The 26,581-nt window shown below is 38.7% G+C and overlaps 1 protein-coding gene across 2 annotated transcripts in view; it reads right to left on the bottom strand.

The window, feature by feature from the left end:
- Positions 1-890: 890 nt before the first annotated feature.
- BRMS1L (BRMS1 like transcriptional repressor) overlaps positions 891-26,581 on the bottom strand; it is a 42,102-nt gene continuing 16,411 nt past the window's right edge. For both annotated transcript variants that reach the window (XM_073349054.2, XM_073349055.1), the window contains 8 exons: positions 25,668-25,795; positions 19,305-19,384; positions 14,375-14,471; positions 12,280-12,363; positions 8,266-8,330; positions 6,164-6,203; positions 4,608-4,734; positions 891-2,713 (listed from right to left, as the gene is read on the bottom strand). In XM_073349054.2, the coding sequence (XP_073205155.1) occupies positions 2,590-2,713; positions 4,608-4,734; positions 6,164-6,203; positions 8,266-8,330; positions 12,280-12,363; positions 14,375-14,471; positions 19,305-19,384; positions 25,668-25,795 (745 nt within the window). In that variant the 3' untranslated portion in view covers positions 891-2,589. The remainder of the gene's footprint in view (positions 2,714-4,607; positions 4,735-6,163; positions 6,204-8,265; positions 8,331-12,279; positions 12,364-14,374; positions 14,472-19,304; positions 19,385-25,667; positions 25,796-26,581) is intronic.

Genomic DNA, 26,581 nt, shown 5'->3' with positions numbered 1-26,581 from the left:
AAATTAGGCAAGTCAAAAAGTAAGCAATGTGCTTTTAAAACCCACTCTTTCAATATAGACTTCTAATTTCCTTCCCCAGCCCCCAAACTCAATTCTGTCCCATTCATATCAGTTGCAGACAGGCATTTCTTTGTACCCAGGGTTCATGCTTGCTCTACACTACAAAATTTAAGGGCAGCAATTGTGCTATCTGAACTGGGGTTGAAGACTGTTTAGTTACAAATGCTAAGCAAGCCCTTACTTGTCTATATAGTGTCTGAACAGTGTTAAAGGGTTAGTTGACAATCACATTTGTTAGTGTAGAGCAGGTCTGAAGAGTGTAATACTGGCTTGATACCAGTAACAAAGGATAGCATGGAGACAAAGCAGCAAATACTGAGATTGTGTACAAAGACTATACTCTCAAGATACATGCCCAATATAAACTAACATTCCCCTGCACACCTATTCTAGACTGTGAACTATTTTCCACAATGCTTAAGTTTGCTTTGCACTCATTCCCCTCTCTTGCAGGCAAAAGTGTATATTAATGTTACTGTGGCCAGCTGTTAAAAATGCTTGAGTAATGCATAGTGTCCATATTACAGTAATGCCCAAATTCACTTCCACAACTTAAAGTTGCACATTTACACACTTAGATAGCATTTGTGAGTAACTTGTGCAGTTCCTTCTTCAAAGAATTTGAAAAAACTAAAAAAGTGTTAACTTTCAAATTAACAACTGTATATTTCTACAATTTTCTAAACAAACCTTGTTTAGTACATGTGTATGACTTATACTTCTGTAGGGTTTAAGCTTTCACATATTATAAAGACCTCGGGGTAAAGAAGCTAGAAAGACAGAGACTTGTGTTACATCTCTGGTTACACAAGTCCATACGTATACTGAAATATGGACTTTTACATTTTAGTTTATTGCAAAGATATCAGATTTAAAAGTGATTTTTCAGTAAAATATCTGTATTCACCTTTTTAGGTTCTGTGGAAGACAAACATTTCTAGGCAACATTAAAAACTACAATATTTTTAGCTCTCTTTAGAATTAAACATCTGCAACTCTCAAGGAAAAATAAAAAGAGTAACACAACTGTACAAAGTGTCCACTATCACAGATCACTTATACACTACGTTAAAAAATACAAATATTTTATTACAAATTTTTTTATCAAACTGTGTACATACAGTAAGTACTGTCAAAAGCCAACACATCAACTGTCATTTTATGTACAGTTGGCTAATGTTAATGTGACATGCAGTTTATCCTGAGCAATGCTTTTCTATCACTGTAAAGGTCCAATCTTTTAGACTTTTGGCAACAGTCAAGTAGTGACCATCCTGCACCAGCAATGACATTTCAGAGGTAAAGCAGTTAAGTATTATGTAGGGCAAAAGAGTTTTGCATTGCCAGGATCAATTTAAGCAAATGCATGTTTTCCTTGCTCCAAGAAGTGTCATCATAATGGACAATAAAGTGCACACAACCACCAGGAAAAAAAAAAACTGACTTTTCTCCAATCCCACCAATCCAATCCAATCCAATCCCATGTTATTCTACACGCTCCAAACATGTACTATAACATTAAGGATTTCAGACTCTGCCTCTGATGTCTTGAAATATAACTTCTGTGCAAGCTTAACTTTCTTTAAACTACATGAAACAATTCCATTAAGAAGAGAGTAAAATATGGGAAATTTGGAAAGCTAGCATATGGTGAGTAGGTCACTGTTAATATGTCCCAGATATACCATTTCTGAGGGTACATTTTACTTTTGACAAAGTGTTTTTAGAATATTTGTTTCATAAGACAATAGATCATACAAGTACAGCATGCAATATAATACTTTCAGTTATTTACCATTTACATCGTACTATTGCCAGGCACTCATACCCTCTATGGGCCACATAGCACTGCCTCTACCTGTAGTGTACCTAATTTTACATTGGCTTTGCTAGTGATGTTCTTGCATAACCTAGAAAAGAAAGCCACCAACATTTTAAATTTATTATGGGGTACCAGAAAGTGCTCCTCAAAAATTTCTTAATGTTGGCTTTGTTTTGTTACAAGTGGCATGGTAAACCTTATAAAAGTCAGAGCTGTCCAGGGTCTCAAGTTTAAAAAATTCTGTTCACTTTGGATAAAAGAATACTTAAGTCATTAGACTATTCAGAAGCAACATTTGTGCAGACTAACTTACACTCCCAAGATAAACATGACGATTCACTTAATATATGGAGTGAACTGCTGGTAAAAATAATTGCACAATTACCACACAATCTAGTCACCAATAATAAAAGCAAATGTTTTGCATTTTACAGATATTTTTAAATCAGAAGTTCAGCCATTATCTGTGAAGGCAAACTTCATATCTTAGGCACTAGACCCAACTTAGAGGTAAAATGTCTTGGTCAACATGATTAAGAGTCATCACCTATTCAAGGACATCCACATGAAGTTTACCTACAGTACTACAAATACATCAGATACTGCCATAAATTTAATAAGAATACAAAACATTATTAAATACATCTTTCACCTCATGGCACATCAAGCATGGTAACACCACTTGTTACACATCTGATTAGTAATGGTCAGTTGTGGTTATGTTTTATTGAATACTTTCCTTTCTGTAACTGAGAAATATACAGTTTGGATTTACTTCCATCAGGCCTCTTAAACCACACTTCATCATGGTTAATTGTTGTAATTATGGCACTGAAAAGAAAAAAAAATAGAATTTAGAAACAAATGATATTATAAACCAAAGGATCAGCCCCCCAAGTAGGGTGCTCTTTTGGAATACTAAATATTTGCATTAAGTAGTACTAGGCCCAGACAGCTACTGCCTCCTTCCTGATTATGTTGATATTTTTAACAACAGAATTCTGTAGCTGACACTAAAGATACATTGACATATCTAGGAACACTATATCTTCACAAATAATTTTTCATCCAAGCATCTCTTGAATGTAATAAAAATGATAGTTCTAATGAATCTCAAACATTTAATTTGGTTAAATAAAGCTTTCATCTTCCCTTTTAATTTATAGGGTCTATAATATAAAATACAAATTTGTCTCATAGTACCTATTGAGAAAACCTTCTCAATCCACCAATCTGAAGTGGGCTTCCTGAAAAAAAACCCAACAGGTCAAAAGAAATTGCTCTCCAGCATAGAGAAAGTTAGGAAGAACTTGTATTTAACTGTTAACCAGTACATATATGTAAAGAAAAAACTGAATTGTTTGGCTAATTGAACTTTTCTTACATTGATTACTTAGTTAAACATTAATGCAAACACTTTTGGAGTTGTTTTTCCTCACTGTTCATTACTAGAAAGCAGTTTCAAGGCACATTCCATACTTTCCTTTGGACCACCTGCTTTAAGGATTAAAATATATACATATAAATATAATTTGATATTTGATTGCTAGTGGTGTGCCAGTTCAGTCATTATTACTTTGACAATCAGCTGAAGAGAATTCACGGAATCATGAAAATGTAGGAATGGAAGGGACCTCCAGAGGATATCTAGTCCATCTCCCTGAACAGCAGCAGGACCAAATATACCTAAACCATCTCTGATGGGTGTTTGTCTAACCTGTTCTTAGACAAAGATGGGGATTGCACAACTTCCCTAGGTAACAATTTCAGTACTTAATTTTTATAGTTAGCAAGTTTTTCCCAATATCTAACATAAATCTCCCTTGCTGCAGATTAAGACCATTACTTCTTGTCCTAACTTCAGTGGACCTGGAGAACAATTGATTACCATCCTCTCTACATATATGAAGACTATCATCAGGTCTCAAGACTAAACATGCCCAGTTTTTTAAAAACTTTTCCTCATATGTCACATTTTCTAAACCTTTTTTCATTTTTCTTGCTCTCCTTTGGATTCCCCCCAGTTTGTCCACATCTTTCTTAAAGGGTGACATTCAGTAGTGGACTCAGTACTCTAGCTGAGGGCTCAGTACTGAGTAAAGTTGGACAATTACCTCCCATGTCTTACATACGACACTCCTGTTAATATACCCCAGAATGATATTAGTCTTTTTCACAACCGCATAACATTTTTTACTCATATTCAATTTGTGATCCACTATAACCCCCAGATCCTTTTCTACAGTACTATTGCCTAGCCAGTTATTCCCCATTTTAAATTTATGCATTTGCTTTTCCCTTCTTTAAGTGAAGGACTTTACATTTAATAAATTTAAATTGGTATTCTATTGTTATAAGTGAATTAATCAAGGTTAATTTTTTAATCACGATTAATTTGAGTTAATCACATGAATTAACTGCGATTAATTGACAGCCCTAGTTTTAGGCTATTATTTCAGACATATACATCAGCCTTCAAATTTTAAGTATTTTAATATTAAGATAACTAAGCCCCTACATTTATGTCATTTGGTACTTATGCTGGAGGAAGGTAAAAATAGATATCTAGAAGACAGTAGCTGGTTATCTTTTAAGATAGAAAATACCGATAAGTAACTGACATGGCAACAGCTGACTGAAATTGTAAGGCTGGGCTTTTCAATCACTGTATACAATTGTACAATGTATGCTATTGTAAATGGGAGTAGGCTATAATGACCTTTACCTTGTAGGGCACTCATCTTTCTTATCAATACATATTGTCTGTCCACGTCCATACCACTCTCCATCATAATATAGTCTTCCTTCTTCAGACCTAGCACTGTGCAGATGCTTTTCTAATTTGACAGGTGCTAAAATGATCAACAGAAATATTTATCACTGACCATGCAGATATTACAGTCAGGTTTATAAACTTATTTTCAAATACTTAGCTACATCAGCACATGCATATATGCTAAGTGTTTCGTTATTAAAAAAAGGGGGGGGGGGATTGCTACTTTGGGCAACAATCAAACTAAAATCTAAGATAGTTAAGAGAAGAGATGCTTTTTTCTTTTATCTCCTTATGTAGTGGGGTCCATTAAAAACTCAATTTCCATTTTCAGGTAAAATTAACATTGACCACAGTATCTGCAGTATTCCTATATCAATAATGGGAAAGTTTACAAACACCATGGTAACTGTGGTATATGGGGCAAGTCTAAGTATCAACCATTGATCAGATTTCTTCCTCTTTCTCCCCCCCCCACCCCTCAACTCTCCTCCTCCCCAATACAATTGTGTCAGTGTACTATGTCATTAACCACAATACTCCAACAGAAATTTGTCACTAACAAAAGCAACACCTACTTGCTTCCTCTTCTCTTGTGCCCCAACCACTTCCTCCTCATTTCCCTTTCTGCCTAACTTGGGCATCTAAGGTGAATATCACCTTGGTATCCAGACATTGTCCCCTTCCTCTCCCCCAAGTTGCTCTTCACTGACTCAGAGTAGCAGAGCATAGTGAAATGGGGACGCTCTCAAAACACTACCCGAAGCTCTGCTGGGGGAGGTAGAAGCTAGAGAAAAAGCATTAATATGCTGCACTGACATGTATCAAGCCAATCCAAGCCATTTCTCTATGGGTCTACTCCTTCTTCTGGTATTCTTTCACCATTTAAATATTAACCTTGATTTTAAAAACATTGCAGCATTTAGAAGATACTGAGACTATAATGAAAATAACTATTTCATCAAATATATGTAAGAAAGTCAGTCTGTCAGTGGAGAGAGCAACCTTATTGAACAGCACAGAGCACAACAGTGCCTCAACCAAGGCCTGAGAGCTAGAAAACAGCTTAGGGTATGTCTACACTGCAGCAAACACAAAGACACACACAGCAGTGAGTCTCAGAGCCCAGATCAACTAATGAGGGCTTGTGCAGCAGTGCTAAAAACAGCAGTGTAGATGTTCCCACTCAGTCTGAAGCCTGGGCACTGAGATCCATGCCACTCACTGGGTCTCAGAGACTAGGACCCAGACCAAGCAAGAGTATCTACACTGCTGTTTGCAGCCCTATGGTGCAAACCTGAGTCAGCTGACCATGTTTGTTTTTTCTTTTTGAAGTACAGACATACCCTTAAAGGTCTCTGGTTTCCTTTCCCCTCCTCAACCACTGCAGTCCCTGTTGTGTCTGACAAATCTCTGTTCTATCTAGATAAAAATCTATGCTGTTGTGCTTAATGAGTTTTGTTTTATGAAAACAGAATGTATTAAGCAGTGAGGTTTTTATGACTTACGTTCCGGCTTTACTCTGTGTGGCCCCAGCGTAGCCATTGCCTTAAAGTACAAAAAAGGAAAAACCAGAAAGTTAAGAGAGCTTACTTGTTGAATATTTATTTAAAATGCCTTAAGGAAAGTTTTATTGCAGTGCAGCTCTTTAATATATTAGCATTTATATATACATGTTTAAATGCTTGTTCTAAAAAAAAAACCAAAAAAAAAACAAACCAAAGTATTTTCTAACATTGAACGCCACCGATTAGCTGAATAAAAGCATGCAGAGAAACCGATCCATTATCTGCTTTAATGGGCTTTGATTTTAAAATAAATCAGGAGCAATTCTTTATACAATATTTTATAGCTGGTGTTACGTCACTCTGCAGGTTGCCAACCAAACCAAAGATCGCACGAATCAATAGCTGCCAGATAAAGATTTTGGAAAATGAAAAGCTCATTCAAAAAGCTATAGAAACAAGCCTCTGTTTAGCTCACAGTTGTATCCAAGTACGTTCTACAGTTGCGTGTATAATAATCAGCTTTATTTTCTCTCGGCCATACTTAAGAGCTACTAGGGTGAAATTGTGTCTATGGTCTGATATTTGTTCGGCATAATTCCTGCTGTAGGTCAAGCAAAGCAATTTCCAACTTTATGTGTTGGACCCTCAATTGTGATGGATTTGCCCATGTTCCCTTGTACCATTCAGGAGCACAGTGGACATTTCTGCTTTTTTCACCTTCTTGCACATGTTTATCTCCTACCTACACCCACCTTCAGTGTCTTTTCTGTATATTTCTTAGCTGTATATTTTTCTATTTTGCTTCCCCTCCTCTGGTGCCACAGAAGAGGAGGAAGACAGGTTGGCTTTCAAGTAGCCATCCAGTTTTATGTGCAGTCTAGGGAATACTTTACAGTTAGGAAGTGAGGTGGTTCCAATGTCATGAAGGTGTCCCTGTCCCGATTCTCTTCTCTAGCCCACTTCCCCTTGAACTAGTTTGGGGTTCTACAAGATGGGAAATACTGCTTATATGGCCTGGTGACTAGCTGGTTCTAGGTTTTATTAAGTCCCAGGACATTATGGCAGGAAGGAGGTTTTCTAGCTACTGGGGAAGTACAGTCAGGTTAGACAAGTGGTTCTCAATCTATTTACCACTGTGGGCCATATGTGAGGCCCACAATGCGTTATGTGGGCCGCATCCAATACTACCTCTATGCCCTGAGGATGTCACATGGGCTTCAGCTCTGTGCTGATTGGGCCGCAAGCAGCCCACAGGCTGCAGGTTGAAAACCACTGGGTTAGACTCCTGCCTAGAGTCCCAACTGCCACACCACCTTACCAACATCTATGGCACGATGAAATATGTTGTGACAGAGCAAAATAAACTGAATTTACTTTCATTCATTTTCACAATTATAAAATGTTTTTGAAATTTTTAAAGAAGCTGCTGCAGATTTTCCAGCATAGTGTACCAGAGTAAAACAGAATTTAGGTCCAGCTTGTTGTAGAGTAAGCCAGGCCTTCACTATGGCATTCCCCATTTTACAGATTAGGAACTGAGGTGAAAAGGCTAAGGGTATGCCTACGCTGCAACGATGACGCATACCCACCCTGCAGCAGCGAGTCTCAGAACCCAGGTCAGCTGACTTGGGCTCACAGTGTCGGGCTAAACATGGCAGTTTAGATGTTCCCGCTTGGGCTGGCGCCTGGGCTCTGAAACCCAGCAAGGAGGGGTGGGTCTCAGAACCCAGGCACCAGCCCAAGCAAGAATGTCTACACTGCTATTTTTAGCCCCCTACAGAGAGCTCCTGAGCCCAAGTCAGTTGACCCAGGATATGAGACTCCCTGCTGCAGGGTTCTCTGTTCCCGATCCCACCCCGTTCTTTGCTGTGAAGACCTACCCTAAGAGACATAGCCAAGGTAAGACTACTCAGTATCACAACTAAGTTTAGAATGCACATCACTCTATTCCCATGCCATAACTATCAGACTTCATTGCAAAAATACTATTTAGCAATATTTATGCTCTCGATTATTTTAATGGAAGCTTACCTACATATCTGTAAAATGTATGAGAACAGGGCAACAAAACAATGCTTTTGACATTCATCCTCCAATCATACCTTCCTTATTGTTGTCCAATCTTCAAGTATATCGAGGTCCTGTAACATATAAACTATATAGGGACGTTGAAAAGTTAAGGGAATCACTTTTAACATTGAAATTAGCATAAAAGGTCTACAATCTTCATAATTTGAAGTGACTTAGTGACTCTATTCTGCAACTGTTCCACACACAGAATTCCAAATGAAGTGAAAGAGCACTGCAAAAATTAGGTCGAGAGAGACACACAGTGTACAAGTGTCACTTAAGTTTCCTAGAAGCTATCATATTTACAATTACATTAAGGTTGTTACTGCAGCACACCACAGGGATACAAGACTACAACAGACATTATATACCCCTTCTGTACTTGACAGACACCAAAACAATCCTTGTTTCTTGTACTCCAAACAGAATAAATCAATCCTGGCAGCTTATTTTTCTACAATACTGAAAGCAAGCATCTAAATTAACATCTCCAGTGCAGTTTCTTAGTGATTCTAAATCATATACTATTACATAGAAAAAATGTTAAGATTGAGAAATCAAGTATCTGAAAGACTAGAAATACTGAGTTAAAAAGGTTTGAAAGCTCTACCTTAAAATATCAACTCTGTACCATAAGTTGTTAATTACTACAATATACACAAATACAAAACAGAATTTTATACACACTACTTTACAAAAGTCTTCAGATCTGTCTTGTTTTTTCAACCCCAGCAAGCTCTATAACACAAGGCAAGTTTGAAAAAGTGGATAAATTATGAACGTTTAAAGTTAAATCACCCTGACTTTGAAAAACACATTAGTTTTGAAGCAGTTTGAGAAACTGGAAGAAAAAGTTTAAGTTGTTGAAATTAAACATTCGTTACTAATTAACACTTTAAAAAAAAAAACTTTATTTTGTAGTTCTGATTCAAGTCAAGTCAAGTTCAAAGACTGTAACTTACTGAAAGACTAAGAAATTCCAATATGCATTATATATTGTGTTAGACAAATTTAACTAAACTTTAAGAAATAAGCACCAGACAGCAAATTAACATGGATCTCTCTCTGTCTATAAAAATAAGAAAGAACTGCCAGAGTGTATCTTGTAATTTGAATCTACTCGGCTTGACGCCTCCAGCACACAGCCATCCTGCACATGAATACTTGGAAATTTATACCCCCTAATTTCTTTTAGTAATTCCTGTATTAGAAGACCAGATGATAGCGTTACATCCAAACAACTGAATAACCACCACTTAAATTTCTGGCACTAGCTAAAAGCATCTCCACTAAGCTGAATTTATGATAACGCCATCCTAACTGAGTAACATTTATAACTATCCACTGTCATTACGACAGGTCATCTTTCTGGGAAATATTCCAATAAAACAGTAGTCTTGATGTGGTGTGTCCCAATTAGAGACATGCAGAATGAAACAGACAGCAAGAGACTTTAAAAAAGAAAGCCACAACTTTAACTTCACTTTGCTTTTAATTTTAATAGAGGGACCTAAATACCTCAAATATCATGCGTTTTGAGTCTGATGGTTAAATGGCCTCCATGCTAAAAAAAATATTTAGGGTTGATTCCCTTAGACCTAACTCCTAGGATTCAGCCCACCTTTGAATTCTCTCATCCTCCCCTGCAAGGGGGAAGTGAGGGTGCATCTGAAGGGTAGTACAAAGACATTAGACCTTCTCCCGTTCCTCCAGGCTAAGAGGGTCTACCAATCATCTCCTGGGTTTTGTGTTTACTTCTGGAAGCTTGCATTGGACATCAGCTGTAAACTGTGACAAAATTATGAATTCACTGCTTTTGAATCTTGTCCTTACTCCTTATTAACCTAAAGCCTGCAAACATTAGCAATCCTGACCTCTGGAATTTAAAATATGCAATCAAAAACTGATAAAACAGAGGGCTCTTAAGCCTTAAGAATTAGACGCAGTCAGTAAACAAGGTAAAGAACACTCAAGATATGGAGTTAAATTGCACAAGCTACAGAACATAGTACAAGAAAAGGTCAACAAGTAAGTTACTTTCTGCATAGTGTAACTCCCTTTCAAAAAGTTACCTGAAGAGGGGCATCTTTTGTCCAAGTTTTACCCCATTTTTACTCCACAGTTGAACATTCTACTATCATCCAAACTCAACCGCAATGTCATATTAAGCCTTCTCTCTCCCCCTACTGCCAAATTCTGTCATTTTATTTCACTGGAACTAGAAGTGTGTTTGGCACTGTACAAAACAAATACAAATCTTTGCCTCTGAAGGTTCCACCTCTGACATCTCCACAAAAATCCCAACCTTCTACTTCTAAAGCAAAGTCCAGATGTTGGTCATTTTACCTTAATTACTGCAACCTCTTTCTCTAGTTTTCCTGCTTCTGACAGGACTACCTTTCAGCCCCCCAAAAATACTACTATTGATCATGTCAGTCTTCAAATTGCTTCTCTACTATTCACAAATTCAAGTTTCTAATCTTCACCTTCAAAACACCAACTACAACTCCACCTACATTCATTTCATCTTCCTTTTACCTACAACTGCAAAGCCGTCCTCCAGAATCATTCATTTCATCCTCCATCTCCTGAGCCTTGTATCATGTCATCCTTATGCTTTTAACTCCTTACTTATTCTTGCATCCTAGGAAGCTACCATTTTCATTCAAATTTATCAATTTCTTAAACTTCTGAAGCATATCAACCTTGGACTTTAGTGGCTTAACATTATCAGAAAAATGGTTCTCCATTTCTTGGAGATGATGTATCCATTGTCCCATCATCTTGCATAGAACGTGCATGGAACTGTATGTTTTTTAAATTAAAGATTGCAAACTAATGACACTACTTACTAGACATATAAAAAAATGCTTTGCTATCTTGCCAGAAAAAGTTTAGGCAGAGTTTTTAAAAGACTAGAATTTGGGATTAAATCCCTCTTATTTTACAAGATTACTGTCAATGGCCAGTAGAATTAGTTTCCAAATTTTATCTAATTTAGAGTATTCTCTGTGCCTTCTCGCTTACTTTTTGCTTACTTTCCCTTAAACCTTTCCTTGAATCCTCTCCCTTCACTCCCAAATTGTTCTGTAAGCATGTTTAGAAAATGCTTTTCCTCTTTTTGGTCTGTGTTACTCTCACTGTTATGATTGCTACTATGTAACAACTTCCTTCCTCTGTTTTTGCTGCTTGGAACTGATGCCATGGATCAGTGTATTGAAACAAAGTCACAGCAGAAACCCGGGTGACGTGCAAGAATTCAATCTCTTCTATTCTGGAAGTGGAAAATTAGATGGAATTAAAAACCAGTCACTTTTGCAATTATTCAATAGTGAAACTAGTATTTTAAAAACAGTGATCTTAATCTGGATTTTCAAGATCTCAGAAGGTGACCTTTCAACTAGATTTCCACCACCACAATTAGAACAAAATCTGTCTGCCAAGAACAGCAGTAAAAAAGTATTTATTAAGCATGCCTCTAGAGTTGAGCTATCAGCAGCCTAGCAGCTACTAGGAGATCAGAGATTGTTATGGAAAAACTAATACACCAATTATGTACCCAAAAAATAGACAAAGGACAAATACTTGCATATTTGATTACCATTTATTCAATACTCAGACAAGATACAGTCACCTGCAAAAAAACCCAGCACACCTGTCCAATTCTTTTGAAATATTAACATTTGATATACATGCTTGGTCTGTTAAATGTGTATTCAGAGACTTCACTGTATTTAATAAAAATCACTGGAAGTGACATGCCATGGAATTTGTAATCATGCTCACTCTGATATGGTAGGAATTTGTTAAATACAGGGATATGACAACTATATAACTGGATAATGTCCCTCTAAACAAAAGTTTGCTGTTGTAAATGGTTTGTTACTGATATTTACATGGCAAGGATTTGCAAGCCTGTTAAGACTTCCTAAACATAGTAAAAAAATATATTATTGCTTTAGCAGACAATATAACAGGAGAACATGTGGTAAGAAGGCTATAAAAAACAAAATGTTGCACAGACAAGAACGATAGAAAAAGGATATCTGATATGACAACAGGTTTCTTTTTATCTGGACTAAATGGATCCTTCCTTTTTTTCCTGGACTGTAGTTCATCATTCCATAACTCTGAAAAAGTATAATAAGAATGTTACAATTACATTCATTAATTTGATGTTTAACTCTTTTACAGTAAAAAAAAAAATTGACAATGATATAAATCAAATTTTCTTGATATATGCTCTTTGTGAGAAGAATGGCAATTGTCACATTTTAATGTGCCTATATTTTGTAGGCCTTTAATTTTGGCAGACAGATAAAATTAACAGATTTTCACCATAGCAGACAAGGCATGGTGACATTAGCTCTGACAGCAGATTGTATCTACTTTAAGTTCATTGAGGCTTAGAATAAAGTCTAAAATACAATTAACAGCATTCCACAATGTGATGAAAGGCTCTATAGATGCAGTACTTGCATATAATTGACCCAACAGTTAGCTACCAGGTTTCAGAGTAACAGTCGTGTTAGTCTGTATTCGCAAAAAGAAAAGGAGTACTTGTGGCACCTTAGAGACTAACCAATTTATTTGAGCATAAGCTTTTGTGAGCTACAGCTCACTTCATCGGATGCATACTGTGGAAAGTGTAGCAAATCTTTTTATACACACAAAGCATGAAAAAATACCTCCCTCCACCCCACTCTCCTGCTGGTAATAGCTTATCTAAAGTGATCACTCTCCTTTACAATGTGTATGATAATCAAGTTGGGCCATTTCCAGCACAAATCCAGGTTTTCTCCCCACCCCGCACACACACAAACCCACTCTCCTGTTTGTAATACCTTATCTAAAGTGACCACTCTCCTTACAATGTGTATGATAGGCCCACAGGAGAGTGGGTTTGTGTGTGGGGGGGGGGGGTGAGAAAACCTGGATTTGTGCTGGAAATGGCCCAACTTGATTATCATACACATTGTAAGGAGAGTGGTCACTTTAGATAAGCTATTACCAGCAGGAGAGTGGGGTGGGAGGAGGTATTTTTTCATGCTTTGTGTGTATATAAAAAGATCTTCTACACTTTCCACAGTATGCATCCGATGAAGTGAGCTGTAGCTCACGAAAGCTTATGCTCAAATAAATTGGTTAGTCTCTGAGGTGCCACAAGTACTCCTTTTCAGTTAGCTACCAGATGACAGACATGACAATTTTCTGCAATATCCTTGAACAGCCTTATTGAATCAAATTTAACTATCTTTGGAGTCCATTGTATTAAATGCAAAGGTATGTATTATTATAGGTCAGGATTACATGTAACTTTTCACGCGGGGGGAGGGGAAGGGTGAGTGAGATGGGATGTGAACCCAGGCACATTATGAACTTCAAAAGGACTATGTTGAGCAATGTACCAGACAAGAATGGACTTTTGGGACAAACAGTATCAAGTGTTTGCCTGTGGAATCTCTACAGATGAATACAATTTCCCACTTGCAGTTATGCAAAAATCCAGCCTGTTGAAATTACATCCTGAAGAGGGGACCATTGTCTACTGATTACCTGTTCCCGGAACCCGAAGATCAAAGGCCCAATTGATATAAAAGAAAAGACTAACCTATTCATGGGTGTGCTAGTTCTAAGGTAAGGCTGCTATGAACTTGTGACCGCAGAAAAAATGCCTTTGTGAAGTATGAAGGATTGACTCCTACCATAGCCCTGGTTGGAGATGGGGGAGATTTCTGGTAAGCTTATTGGTATACGTGCAAGTTCTTTTCTTTTCTGTAATGTTTTCTCTGTAATGCCCTCACTTTAAGAATAAATGTGATTGCTTATAAATGACTGTGTGGTAAATTGTGACTACTGGCAATTACAGTTGCTCGTAGTCTTTGTAGAGAAAGCAAAGCAGAGAAAGAGACCTGCTTAGGTAGTCTGGATTGATGGGGAAATCATAGTGTAGACAGGGAACTCTGCAGAAGGGAAAAAACCCAGTCAGGAGGGAGAGAGAGATGTGGGTCTTTGCCCAAGAGAGGTGATGGCTGAGGAGCCTAGAGTGGGTGCTCTTAATGGCCCATGGAGGGACAGTACAGATGCAGCTGCCCTGAATTGTGACAGCAAGTCATTAAAAATCTTTCAAATCCTATTTACCTGAGGTAATGTCAATGCTATGCCTGTCTTCTTCTAACCTTCTGATCTTCTCTTCTAGTTCATTTTGTACAGTATCATACAACAAGAGCTTCTCACTCTGAAACAAAAGCAAGAAATTATAACTTATGCATTCATGCATGTTTATCAACTAAATGCACTTGACATCGACTAGTTTAGAAGCTCAGGTGCAACATGATAAAAGTAGCTTCTTATGCATTTAGATACAGCCTTGAAACATAAGCCACATTTTGAACCTGATTCCGAGTCCCTCATCCACCTGCTTTTTCAGTGTGATGTCCCAGCCCCTTAAAGCTTACACTTATTCCAGATATTTCATGTGGATGCAAGATATACAGATATCAAATATGGGTGCATGTGCTGAGGATTTGAGTGGGACCATAATAAGAAGGAGATGTAAAGGAAGCAGCTAGATCTCCACCTGAATGTTCTCTAGTTGGACATTATCTCCCCTCATGACTGTCTGATGAAAGACTCACAATGGAAAATAGAGAAGATGGTACACCCATCACTCATGCTCTTCTCAAGATATGAAGTAGATCTAAAGCAAAAATGGAACACAAGGAGCACTGGAAAGAGTCTATTGATTAGGTCAGGATAATGAAGAATAAACCTGAATGAATGGTAGTTCTTACCAAATTGGAGGAGCTTAGGCTGTGGGTCAAGGACGTGGATCGTGTGCATTGGTCAAGACTTGCCCACTCCTTCAGTCATATAAAGTCACATCCAGGAACACAGGAAATACCAGATTGGATCAAATACATGGTCATTATAGTCCGGTATCCTATCTCCAACCAAATTCACTGTGAACTTCATATTCAGAATGTACTCTGTAGCGGTGTGCAGATTCAACTGTCTATTTAGACCTGGTCAAGTTTTCCAAATTTGTAAGTAAGTTTTATTAAAATGTCCCCATTTTTCAGCAAGGTCTAATCTTTGCAGGGTGGATAAAAATCAATGATTTAAAAAAAAATCAGATTTTTTTGATAGATTTTTTTCCTCAAAAAGCATTTTATCTAAAGATAAAGATATATTATAGCTCAAAGATATCTCAACATGGAATAGAGATTACAAATTCTAATTCTATAGTAGGAGACAATATATTCATGTAATGTTTAAGAAAAGTTTTTTAATGAGTTCCAATACTTCATGGATTAAGGACCCAATCTTATTAGGGTCCACAGGCTTCTGTATAGATTATTTAGGTTAATTTTTCTATCTACCCAATGGGACTGGGTATCTTCTAGACTGAGCACTATCAGAGATGCTTAGTTTTGCTGTACTCAAACTGTGGATTTGTGTCTCCAGAGGTAACATACTTGTTAAACAGCAAAAATGTTTTAAATAAATAAAAGAGGTGAGAAATAACAGACCTCAACTCTATTGTCCCTCTGCAAATTTGTGTACACAGAGTCAATCCCTTACCTCTCTCTAAAAGTGCAAAGTTTCAAAAAGTTCAATGAATAGAAGATTGTTGGGGGTGGAACAGATCTGGACAAGGAGAAGAAGTCTGGAGATAAATGTGAGAAGCGAGGACCATATGCTTGTTTTGTTAAAATATTATATGTTTGCTGTTGAAGAAAAAAATCCAGAATACATAACATTGTTGTTTTAGTTAAATAAAACAATTTAAATGTCTGTCTGGTGATGTTCTCCTCCTAATACAGCATGGCAAGAAAATCTTCCAAATATTAATGATTAACCTGTTGAATTGGAAATATTTATGAAGTCACTGGGAGGTGAACTATCTGCTTCAATTATCTTTGGTAAATGAAATAACCAAAAATCATTCATTTTCTGATATAGCTGTAAAACTAATCTGAAAAGTTTAAAAAAACCAACAATTTAAAAATGTATAGTATGTACCTTCTAAAAATGAAACCTACATCTCTGAGTTGTGAAGAATATGTACAAGAATTCACTTTTATGTAGAAAACCATGATTAAATTGAGTCTTCCTGACTAGTGAGTTAAATCAAATCCACCCTTAATCTTCGTTAACTAAAGTACTAGTAACAGCTAGATTCTCTTATAGAATTGTAGTAACAATTGTCCTCTGTACTTTGTGTGCAAATGAAAAAATGACTGCTACAATAGAAATATTTTGTGTCCAGAATAATGCAACCTAGATTTAAACGTGTTGAACTAAAACAGTCCTAAATCTGCAGTGACATAACCATACAATAGTTTAAAACGCAATTTAATTAGCACTTTTCAAAGGGGATATAAAAACTCTATCACCATTTGGTTCCAAATATATTAATGGCTTATCTTTAGTTATAGATATTATACTAGCTCCTTCCTTCATCGACAAACAGAAGCAGATACATACACAACCCTGGATTCTCTACATAATCCAACAAATACTTCAGCTGCTTTCCCATCCCTCAAGGTTGCTGGCTTTAAAGTTTTTTAAGTTAATTTATTTAAAGGTCATACCATGGATTTTATTTACAGAATAGTACATATCTGACACAATAATTATAAACTGCTTAGATATAGCAATTAGACTTTTAAAGACATTTAAAACAGTATCTGAAATCTCAGTCCTTCTACAAGTCATTAACAAAGAGGAAACACTCACTAGTCATGTTCTCCTTTATCTACAATAGCACTTGAGGCAGTTCAGTTGGCTGAGAAATTATCTGGTATCAAACGATCAGTTTCTACAGCTGTACCTAAAATTTCAGTGGAGTTCATCTCTTCTGTAATATAAAGGCTTGGATTGCCTGATTTGATTTATGAGACTATATCAGATTCCCTGTTGTCAAAGATATCCAAAATGTAAAGAAAAAACAGATGAACCAGAAAAAAATATGAAGGAAATACAAGAAAAGTTGGAGGCTTTGGAAATTCAAGAAGAAATCACCAAGATGTTTGCTCAAGTCCTTATTAAGGATAAATTGCCAAGATGTAGATAAAATCTCTTAGAAAAGGAAAAAAGTTATCTTTACCATCACTTTTAATTATACAAAATACTTATAATTCTAAATGGGGGTTAAATGTATGTGAACACAGTAAGTCTGTTTCACAACTTTCTATTGTAATTTCTATATCGGTGAATGAAAGAGATTAAGGACTTATGTCGGTTAATGTTAATAACCTACAGTGCATTTAAGCTCCTGCTGGTGGGGGCAGAACAGCACGCTCTTAGAAATGTCCCCTTCCCCTTGTGCGGCGTGTGGTCATGCCAGCTGGAACAGACCCACATCATTCTCGGAAGTACTGGAAACGCTGATATTCTGGGAATGCATGAGTAGCCATCCCCCTAGTACCCTCCACCAGCCCCCACTTATCCTGAGAGCCCCCACAAACATCCCAGCATCCGTGACATACATCCTACTCATGACAGCTCCACCTACATCCCCCAACATCCCCCATTCCTGTCACAGCTCCCAACATCTGTCACTCATTGCCACTCACCCTGCAGCCGCTCCCCCCCCCCCACACAAACACTCCCACTCATCTAACAACCGGTCACCAACTCACCCCCAACCCCTCCTCAGGACCTCCCCAGACACTCACCAGTGTCCTCCCAGCTCAGCGCTCCGCTCCCATCCCGGGCTAGGGAGGCTCTGCCCAATTCCAGCAGCTCTGCTCACTATCATCACCCACCCCGCACTCCATGGAGCAGGCCAAATTTGAGTGATGAGTGGCTTTGCGACCCTGTGCACCACATCATAACACTACCCATCCAGTGACTGGGGCCACGACTGAGATGGGGGCCTTGTGCAAGCGCACTGCGTGCATTTTGAGTGCTTTAGGACAGGCCTGGATTAACCAAAGGCAAGGCTCTCAGGGGTGGCAAGGACACTGAAGGGGACTGGATTTGGGAATTTGTTTTCAATGGGTTTGTAACTCCTGTGACTTAGGTGAAGCGTGTCAGATTTCTTTGCTAAGCCTGTGCTTTACTGCCATGTTATCCCTGAAGGGTATAACAAGGAAATTGGAGCACCTATAGCTAGGTGTGGGGGGAGGAAACAAAGACTTGTCTAACAACTGGAGGGTCAGGAGGGCTAAGGCACTGGGTTTGGAGTGTAGGCAGCAAGACTGAGGGTCCCACTGCTCAAGAATGGTGGCAGACATGAGGGAGTATGCTTCAGAGATACAGAGCTCGGAGCAGTGATCAGTCACTATCCAGACCCAGGAAGCTTAGAAGCACATGGGATTCAATCTCAGTAGACTGATGTCTATTCAGAGATGGACGAGATCAGGCTGAGACAATTTACATCCAGGTAAACAGGCTATAGCATCCAAATATGAGGATCCATATTAGTCCAGACATTTCAAATATTATATGCACTCACAGAAATAAGCTTTTGTTTTTACAAGCAGGATTTCTATCTCTGGGTTTAAAGGTTTTGATACTTTTTTCCACCTGAACAAGGATCAATAGAATTAATTATTTTACAACTTGGTCTACGCAAATACTTTTCTATCTATTGCTGAAATGATCAGAGATTCTACTGAAATAGAAACAGATGTCTATTTCTCTAGTACTGTATCAATTTTTGAATAGTGACATTATTTTCTTCCCATAAGCTGTTTTTAAAAATATAATTATTGCAAAATGTGACTACTATATTTATGGCAGAATACCACTAACTATTTTCTCGGATGCCTAGTATATAAGAGAGATTCCAAAAATGATCGGAGGTCTTTTCAATCTTAGACAGGCCCTGTTAATGAAGGTAAGATTAATATTGTTTATGTAAACCAAACTGACACCTAGCTGAGGTCTCATTTCTTTAAGTTGTTAAGGATGTAACTTTCTTTATCGTTTCAAAAGAAATACATCAAAATATTGAAGTTATAGCAAAACTACAAACTTAAAATGTACCGATCTTGGAAACTGTTGCACACCCATTAAGGACAGACTTGATTAGCCACCCGTTTAAATAAGTTGACAATACCTCACAGTGTTGGCGAGACGCTTGAATTTCACATTCATATTTGTTCTTTACAGACTCTAAACAGAGCTCTCTATAGATACCTGCAACCAGACAAATTACAGCGTTATTACTTTTTTAAAAAAATAGGAGTAACGGATTTCAAAATTATCTGTTAAGATCACTATTGCTAGTCCTACAGTAATGCACATATGCAAAAAAAACCCCAAAACCTATTTTACATATTGACAGTGTTCAGACAGTACACAGAGTATAAAACTTGTATGGAAAAATAACTGACTGAACTCAAGAGGCTGCAGAGAAAACTGTTCTCAATTTTGTTCACTTCTGTATTTATGCAGACTAAAAGTTTATCTTGCTGGCAATATAGGTGGAAAAGAAACTAATGTAAAATTCTGTCAGTGCAACACAAGATAGACTTACTATGTTACAGCTTTGCCACTTCTGGCTGAGATAACTTGGTGCATTGGAGGAAGACAGTTTCAAGCAGAGAGCGCAACATTTAAAAAAAAAAAAAAAAAAGCACATGTATGTGCATGCAGTGCACTAACATAATGAGGCCACAACCTGGCTGAGGTCTCTAAGTGCTACTTCAGTATTATGTTTAATAGTAATGAATGGGAGGCTAACAATAATACAGTAATTAATAAGGCAGGAGAAGAGGGCAAAATGTACCCAGCCAAAGTCAGTAATTCTTGGGTATGACTATCCGTTTGGTGGTCTCTAGGCTGTTGTCAAGAGACAGGGGCCACATCACAAGCCGCCAGAACCACCAGTCTTGTGGGCAATCTTATGAGATAGCCAATTCAATCTTTGGCCTTCACAACATACCATGCTTAAAGTATAATGGGGTCCAAAAAAGAATTAGATGAGTTCATGGTGGATAGATAGCTCCATCAATGGCTATTAGCCAAGATAGTCAGGAACAAACACCATGCTCCTTAAACTGTTGACTGCCAGAAATGGAACTGGACAACAGGGGATGGATCACCTGAGAAATTGCCCTGTTCTGTTCATTCCCTTGAAGCATCTGGCAGCAACCACTATAGGAAGACAGGTTACTGGGCTAGATGGACCAATGGTCCAACCCAGGATGGCTATTCGTGTGTTCACCTATGTGACCTAGGAGGACAAGCTTCTTGCTTGAAAAGCACAGAAACTGAAGTGCCCTTCAATTCCTATTAGTGGTCCATGTTGTATCTCTTCTCTAAATGGAGAACTTGAATCTCCTGGATAGTCTCTTGTGGTTTTCAAAAATCACTGAATTCTCTGTAACCTCAAATTCTATTTGCATCCATTTCTGCTCATATAAGTTTTCAATTAAGGGGTCTGAATAGTTAAAATAGAAGTAAAAACTGTCTTATGCCAGTACATTTGTTTGCAAATTCAGTTGGTCTTTCACAAAGCACTTCCCCAATTAATGAGTACAAATTAGCAATTTCTCTACTGCCAAGAAAAACAGTCACTTTTAAAAATTAAAAGGGCATTTTACATGCTGATTTGAATAACCACTTTTATTTTTTAAAAAAAATTCCTTACTGTGTCAGCAAATATTAGCTTCTAAAAACTCTTGCAGCCTGCTTCTCCAACCCTCCCTACACAACAGATAATGTCAGATTAACATCTTAATCTAGCAATAAGAGACCTAGAATGAACAATTTCTATCACTGAATTATATCCCCATCTAACACTGAAGAGTTAAGATGTTAGAAGACAAATCATCATGTTTCTTAAAATTATCTTCTCATGATCAGTGAACTATTTACCAACAAAACATCTTTTCAACTCACTTTTGGGTAATGAGAATATAGTATGGGCAACAGTTTCAGATATTAAGTTTAGAGTTTAAGAAATAGCGTTACTATAAAATAAAACTGAAATAAATGCTATTACTGATTAATGGGGCACGATAATACAGCACTTCTTATAGCCCTTCTGATTCAGGCTAGAATTAAAACTCCAAGTTAGCGGAGGTCACCTGCATACCGGTGTGAAACAGCATCTCAGCAAGTTGGCTAAAGAAGTGAAGAGGCTGATAAAGTGTGCTGAGAAAAGATTTGGGCTATTTGTTTTAAATCTTTTACCATTTGTTTATAATCTCTCTGGTTCCTAACTGACTGATGGCTGTGTAGCCCAAGGTCCAGTTTATTTCAGCGGCAGCAGTAATAACTATAAGTGGACTACAAACTACTGCATGTTGGGAAAACTTCCTGGGTCCTGCCAGAAGTACCCTCTGCCTTCCCAGCAGGAAATTTTAGCACTGAAGCAGGAAGCCTGAAGCAAGCAATCCTTATGTTTCCTTACAAAATAAAGCTTTGTTTCTGGTGGTTTGTCTGAGCAGGTCTTGTCTGAGGTGACCACAGGCTGGCACACAACACAAAGCACACTGAGGAATCTCAAGCCGAGTTCTCCAAACCCTATTCTTGTACAACCGCAATAGATATAACAGTAGGGGATTTGGTTCGAACAACCAAAAAACTGTTGAGCTGTATGCCAAGTACCATGACAATTTAGAAAACTTCTGTAGCAGAGAATGTAACAACCTGTTTAATGTATTAAACATGAAAAGCTTCTCAAAATTATCCAAGTTTTCCTCTCCAAGAAGTAGAACTATGTGTACCTGTATTTGGATGATTCATATAAGGGTGGTGTTCCTTAACACTGAGAACAAGACTACTGGCTGTATGCTAAATATCCTAACCCTGGAGAACGTTGGTATGTGCATGTATGGAAGATCTTGCACTTTTCAGAGGACAAATCACAGTATTATAATGCAAATGAACTGAGCAGCTTTCCTCTTCAAAGAATTTGTTCAAGAATGAGGTCTAATATATTGCTTTATGTCAGCACCTTTCATAGTATCTGAGTTGCTATGTCAGTTTTCTATGATCCCAGCCAGGGGCAGCGAGTTGCATGGGCCTGTGGTGCCCAGGCTCCATGAATATTCAGTGCCGGATCTCTCCCCCGACCCCGCCTGCCACCCCCATACACCACCCAGCCCCTGGGCGATTTAAAAGGGCCAGGGGGTCCCGAGCTGCTGCCGCCACCACCAGCAGCTCAGCGGGACTGGCCACACTGTGACATGGGCAGTGCAGTCATGCTTTATCGCCGGGGTAGAGCTCTCCCAGCAATAAAAAATAACCACCCAGAATGAGCGGTATGCGCTGTCTATACTGGTGCTTTTCAGCGCTAAAATTTTTGTTGCTCAGGGGGGTGTTTTTTCACACCCATGAACAACTAAAGTTTTAGCGCTGAAAGTGGCAGTGTAGACATAGCCTAAGGTGGCTTCCTGCCTGCCCACTCCACGCTGCTCCAAGAAGTGGGCAGCATATCCCTGCAGCCCCGGGAGGTGTGTGTGGGGGTGTCCTCACGTGCTGTCCCTGCCCCGACCACTGAGCCACTGCCAGAGGGGTGTGCAGCTCGCTTTCAGGAGCTGGCACTGCCCCAGGTAAGTGCCGACCCCCTGATCCCATCCTGCATCCCAACCTCCTGCCCCCTCCCAGAGAGTCACCATTGATGCAGTGTCAGTGTGGATACTGTGTTGCTTACATCAACTGCTACTGGCTTTCAGGAACCATCCCACAATGCCTCACACTGACAATAATATTGGTACAAGCACTCCTAGTAAGGACACACACTGCCAACACAAGTAGCCAAGCGTGCATACACACACAAGTGATTTGATAATTGCAAAAAGAAAAGGACCTTAGAGACTAACAAATTTATTTGAGCATAAGCTTTCATGAGCTACAGCTCACTGCATCAGATGCATGCAGTGGAAAATACAGTAGGGAGATTTTATATACACAGAGAACATGAAACAATGGGTGTTACCATACACGCTGTAACAAGAGTGATCAGGAAAAAAAACCTTATGCTCAAATAAATTGGTTAGTCTCTAAGGTGCCAAAAGTACTCCTTTTCTTTTTGCGGATACAAACTAACATGGCTGCTACTCTGAAACTTGATAATTGCAGTGGTTGTATTCTGATGTAAGTTAGATCAACATAATTTTGTAGGGTAGACATGGCCTGATAACATAACTTGTGCATGGAATGCAGGAAAAGTAGATTGCAAGAGTTTCTTCTAGAACAGTGGTTCTCAACCAGGGGCACGCATACCCCTGGGTATACTCAGAGGTATTCCAGGGGTACATCAACTCATCTAGATACTTGCCTAGTTTTACAACAAGCTACATAAAAATCACTAGCAAAATCAGTACAAACTAAAATTTCATACAATGATTTGTTTATACTGCTCTATATACTATACACGGTAATGTAGGTCCAATATTTATATTCCAATTGATTTTATAATTACATGGTAAAAACAAGAAAGTAAGCAATTTTTCAGTAATTGTGTGCTATGACAGTTTTGTATTTTTATGTCTGATTTTGTAAGCAAGTAGTTTAAGTGAGGTGAAACTTGGGGGTACACTAGACAAATCAGAGTCCTGAAAGGGGTACAGTAGTCTGAGAAGATTCAGAACCACTGTTCTAGAGGCCATGGCTTCCTGAGTGACAGTAAGAAACCCAAAAAGTGAACATGGAGTCTGTCCACATTAGCATAGCCTAAGTGAAGCTGCTGGAGCTTACTTCATTATTTCCCCTCAGGGAGGAGTTCATGTACATCAAGTTCTTTGGTAGGAAGTCTCCTCATAGGCTCTTTTCTAACCTGTGTTAGGGGAAACCCCTCTCCTATCACAGACAGGTTGAGCATCCGTGGATTAATCTGGTTGAAGAGATCACCATCCAAAAAACTTAGTACTGCGGTAGAACAGGAGGAGCAGATCTTTGTTTTCGATTTTTTTGTCATGTCAGCGTTCCATGTAACTGCCATGCGGCATGACTAATACTCTACCTCAGCTGACAAAATGGAGTTGACAAGAGTTCTTATTAAAACTGTATCCAGATGTTAAGATTCAATTTAGCTAAATTCTAGGAGTTTAAAATTCCTGGAATTGTTTGGTTTTTCTTTTTTTGGGGTCAGAATTGAACACCTGCTGTAGACCCATTGTTACGGAATATACATGCCCTATAACCTCTGCGTAGTAAGATCTGGAGACATGGATTACAAGGCAGCTGAACTGGTTATACAAAACTGTAACTAGAAACTAGACAGTGTTAGAATATATTCAGTGTGCCAGATGTTAAAAATTACAAGCTTAAGTGTGCATGTGTGTCATATTGTCTTCTAGCACTGTATGTTAAGGGATCTAACAAGTTCCAATAAAATACAGTAGCAGTTTTAAAGTTTGTAAAAGACAACTCACATCACAACTCAAAACAAGATTTTTAAAGCCGTAAAAAAGTATCAAGTAGTTTGAACTCAAAATTTGATCCATTTAAGATTAATCTAAGTGGCAAAAGTCTCCCTCACATTTTCATATCCTTTATTTTTGAAATCCTCTGACACTAATAGAAATAGTAGCCCTTATTAATGCAGAAATGTAATCATTTTGTACAATGCTACAGAGACAGAGAACAGATGCAGCACAAGATAACATCACACTGCCTAGAGTTTAATTAGACAGTACTTTGAGAAGACAGACAACCTATTACAATGTTGGCTTCTGCTAAAAAAGTGTCCACTAGATTTCTCTTCTGAGATATTTCAAAATTTATAATAGTCACATGTTCTAGAACAGAGGTGGGCAAACTACAGCCCGCGGGACCCTCCTGCCAGGCCCCTGAGCTCCAGGCCCGGGAGGCTAGCCCCCGGCCCCGCCCCCACAGTCTTAGCACGCCACGCCTCCGGCGCAACACTCTGGGCAGCCAGGCAGCGCAGCTGCAGAGCCGCAGCCTGACCCGGTGCTCCAGGCAGTGCAGCTGTAGTGCCACCAGCCACCAGTGCTCCAGGTAGCGTGGTAAGGGGGCAGGGGAGTTGGGGGTGGTGGTCAGGGGCGGGGGTGTGGATAGGGGTCGGGGCGGTCAGAGGGCGGGGAACAGGGGGTTGGATGGGGTAGGGGTCCCAGGGGGCAAGTCAGGAATGAGAGGGGGGGTTGCATGGGGCGGCAGGGGGCAGGCAGGGGTGGGGGATGGTCAGGGGACAGGGAGTGGTGGATGGAGTAGGAGTCCTGGGGGGGCCATTGGGTACGGGGGTTGGATGGGGCAGGAGTTAGGGGAAGCCATCAGGGAGCGAGAAGTGGTGGGGGGAGGTGTCGGATAGGAGGCGGGGGCCGGGCCACGTCTGGCTGTTTGGGGAGACACAGCCTCCCCTAACCGGTCCTCCATACAATTTTGGAAACCCGATGTGGCCCTCAGGCCAAAAGGTTTGCCCGCCCCTGTTCTAGAAGGAGTCACCTGACTTTAAAGTTGCATAGTAGATCTACACTGTTAAACAGCAACAATCATGTCACATTCCTACCTGCCACCTTTGTTCGGATTTGCATGTTTTCTTGTAAAGCTGCCAATGGTTCCAAGTATTCTTGTGCCTTTCCAGCTATGACCTCCTGTAGTTTTGCATCCACTTGGCTTAATCTTTCTTTGTAAAGTCTTAAAATAAAAAATGTAGTTTATTACTTAAGAGCCAACACAAGCAGAATAGCAGAAATGACAGTTTCATATGCAAGAATTCTTTAGACAATCCCATATCTACAATCATAAAATTTAATAATCTCATGACAGATCTATTAAAACCTAGAAATTTACATCTGTTGCCACTCTAAATTCCAAGACAAAAAAGTCACTTTTAAAGTAAACTATTTTCTTTTTGTATACTTCACCCTTCTAGGAAAGATGTACAAGCATAGCATTTCTATCCCTTCTTATTTTCTATCCCTTCTTTCTGAAGATGGAATCACAGATATTAATGGCAGAATATGATCTCTTCACTTTAAAAATAAACAAAAAACACCAAGTGACTAGGAACTGGGGATGGTATACAGAAACTTTTACGAAGATTACCCAGATTGGCAGCAACTGAATCATCAGATGACACTACATGCAAAAAGATGAGCAATCTAAATGGAATGAGATGAGCCTTCATATCAGTTCTCAGTGGACAGATTCTGCATCCACACAAAATATTCCCACCATGACAATGAACACTAACTGGCACCTTCAGCTAAGATATCGCATACTCAACTGGCATAGAAAGTGAGCTGATATTTTAAAACCTCTAAAATTGTTCCCTTCTGAACAAGTTGATATTAATTGGCAGAGTGATGTGGGAAAAATCCTTTACCTACAGAACAGACAGGTTAAGTCTAAAGATTACAATGTAGTATCATGAACAGTTTTTAGAGTTAGTAAGACAACAGAGCCCCATTTTCAAGTGGA

This window comes from Lepidochelys kempii, chromosome 6, assembly GCF_965140285.1.
Source record: "Lepidochelys kempii isolate rLepKem1 chromosome 6, rLepKem1.hap1, whole genome shotgun sequence".
NCBI lineage: Eukaryota > Metazoa > Chordata > Testudines > Cheloniidae > Lepidochelys > Lepidochelys kempii.
The sequence above is the reverse complement of the archived record's forward strand: the minus strand, read 5'-3'. Positions and strand labels throughout refer to the sequence as shown.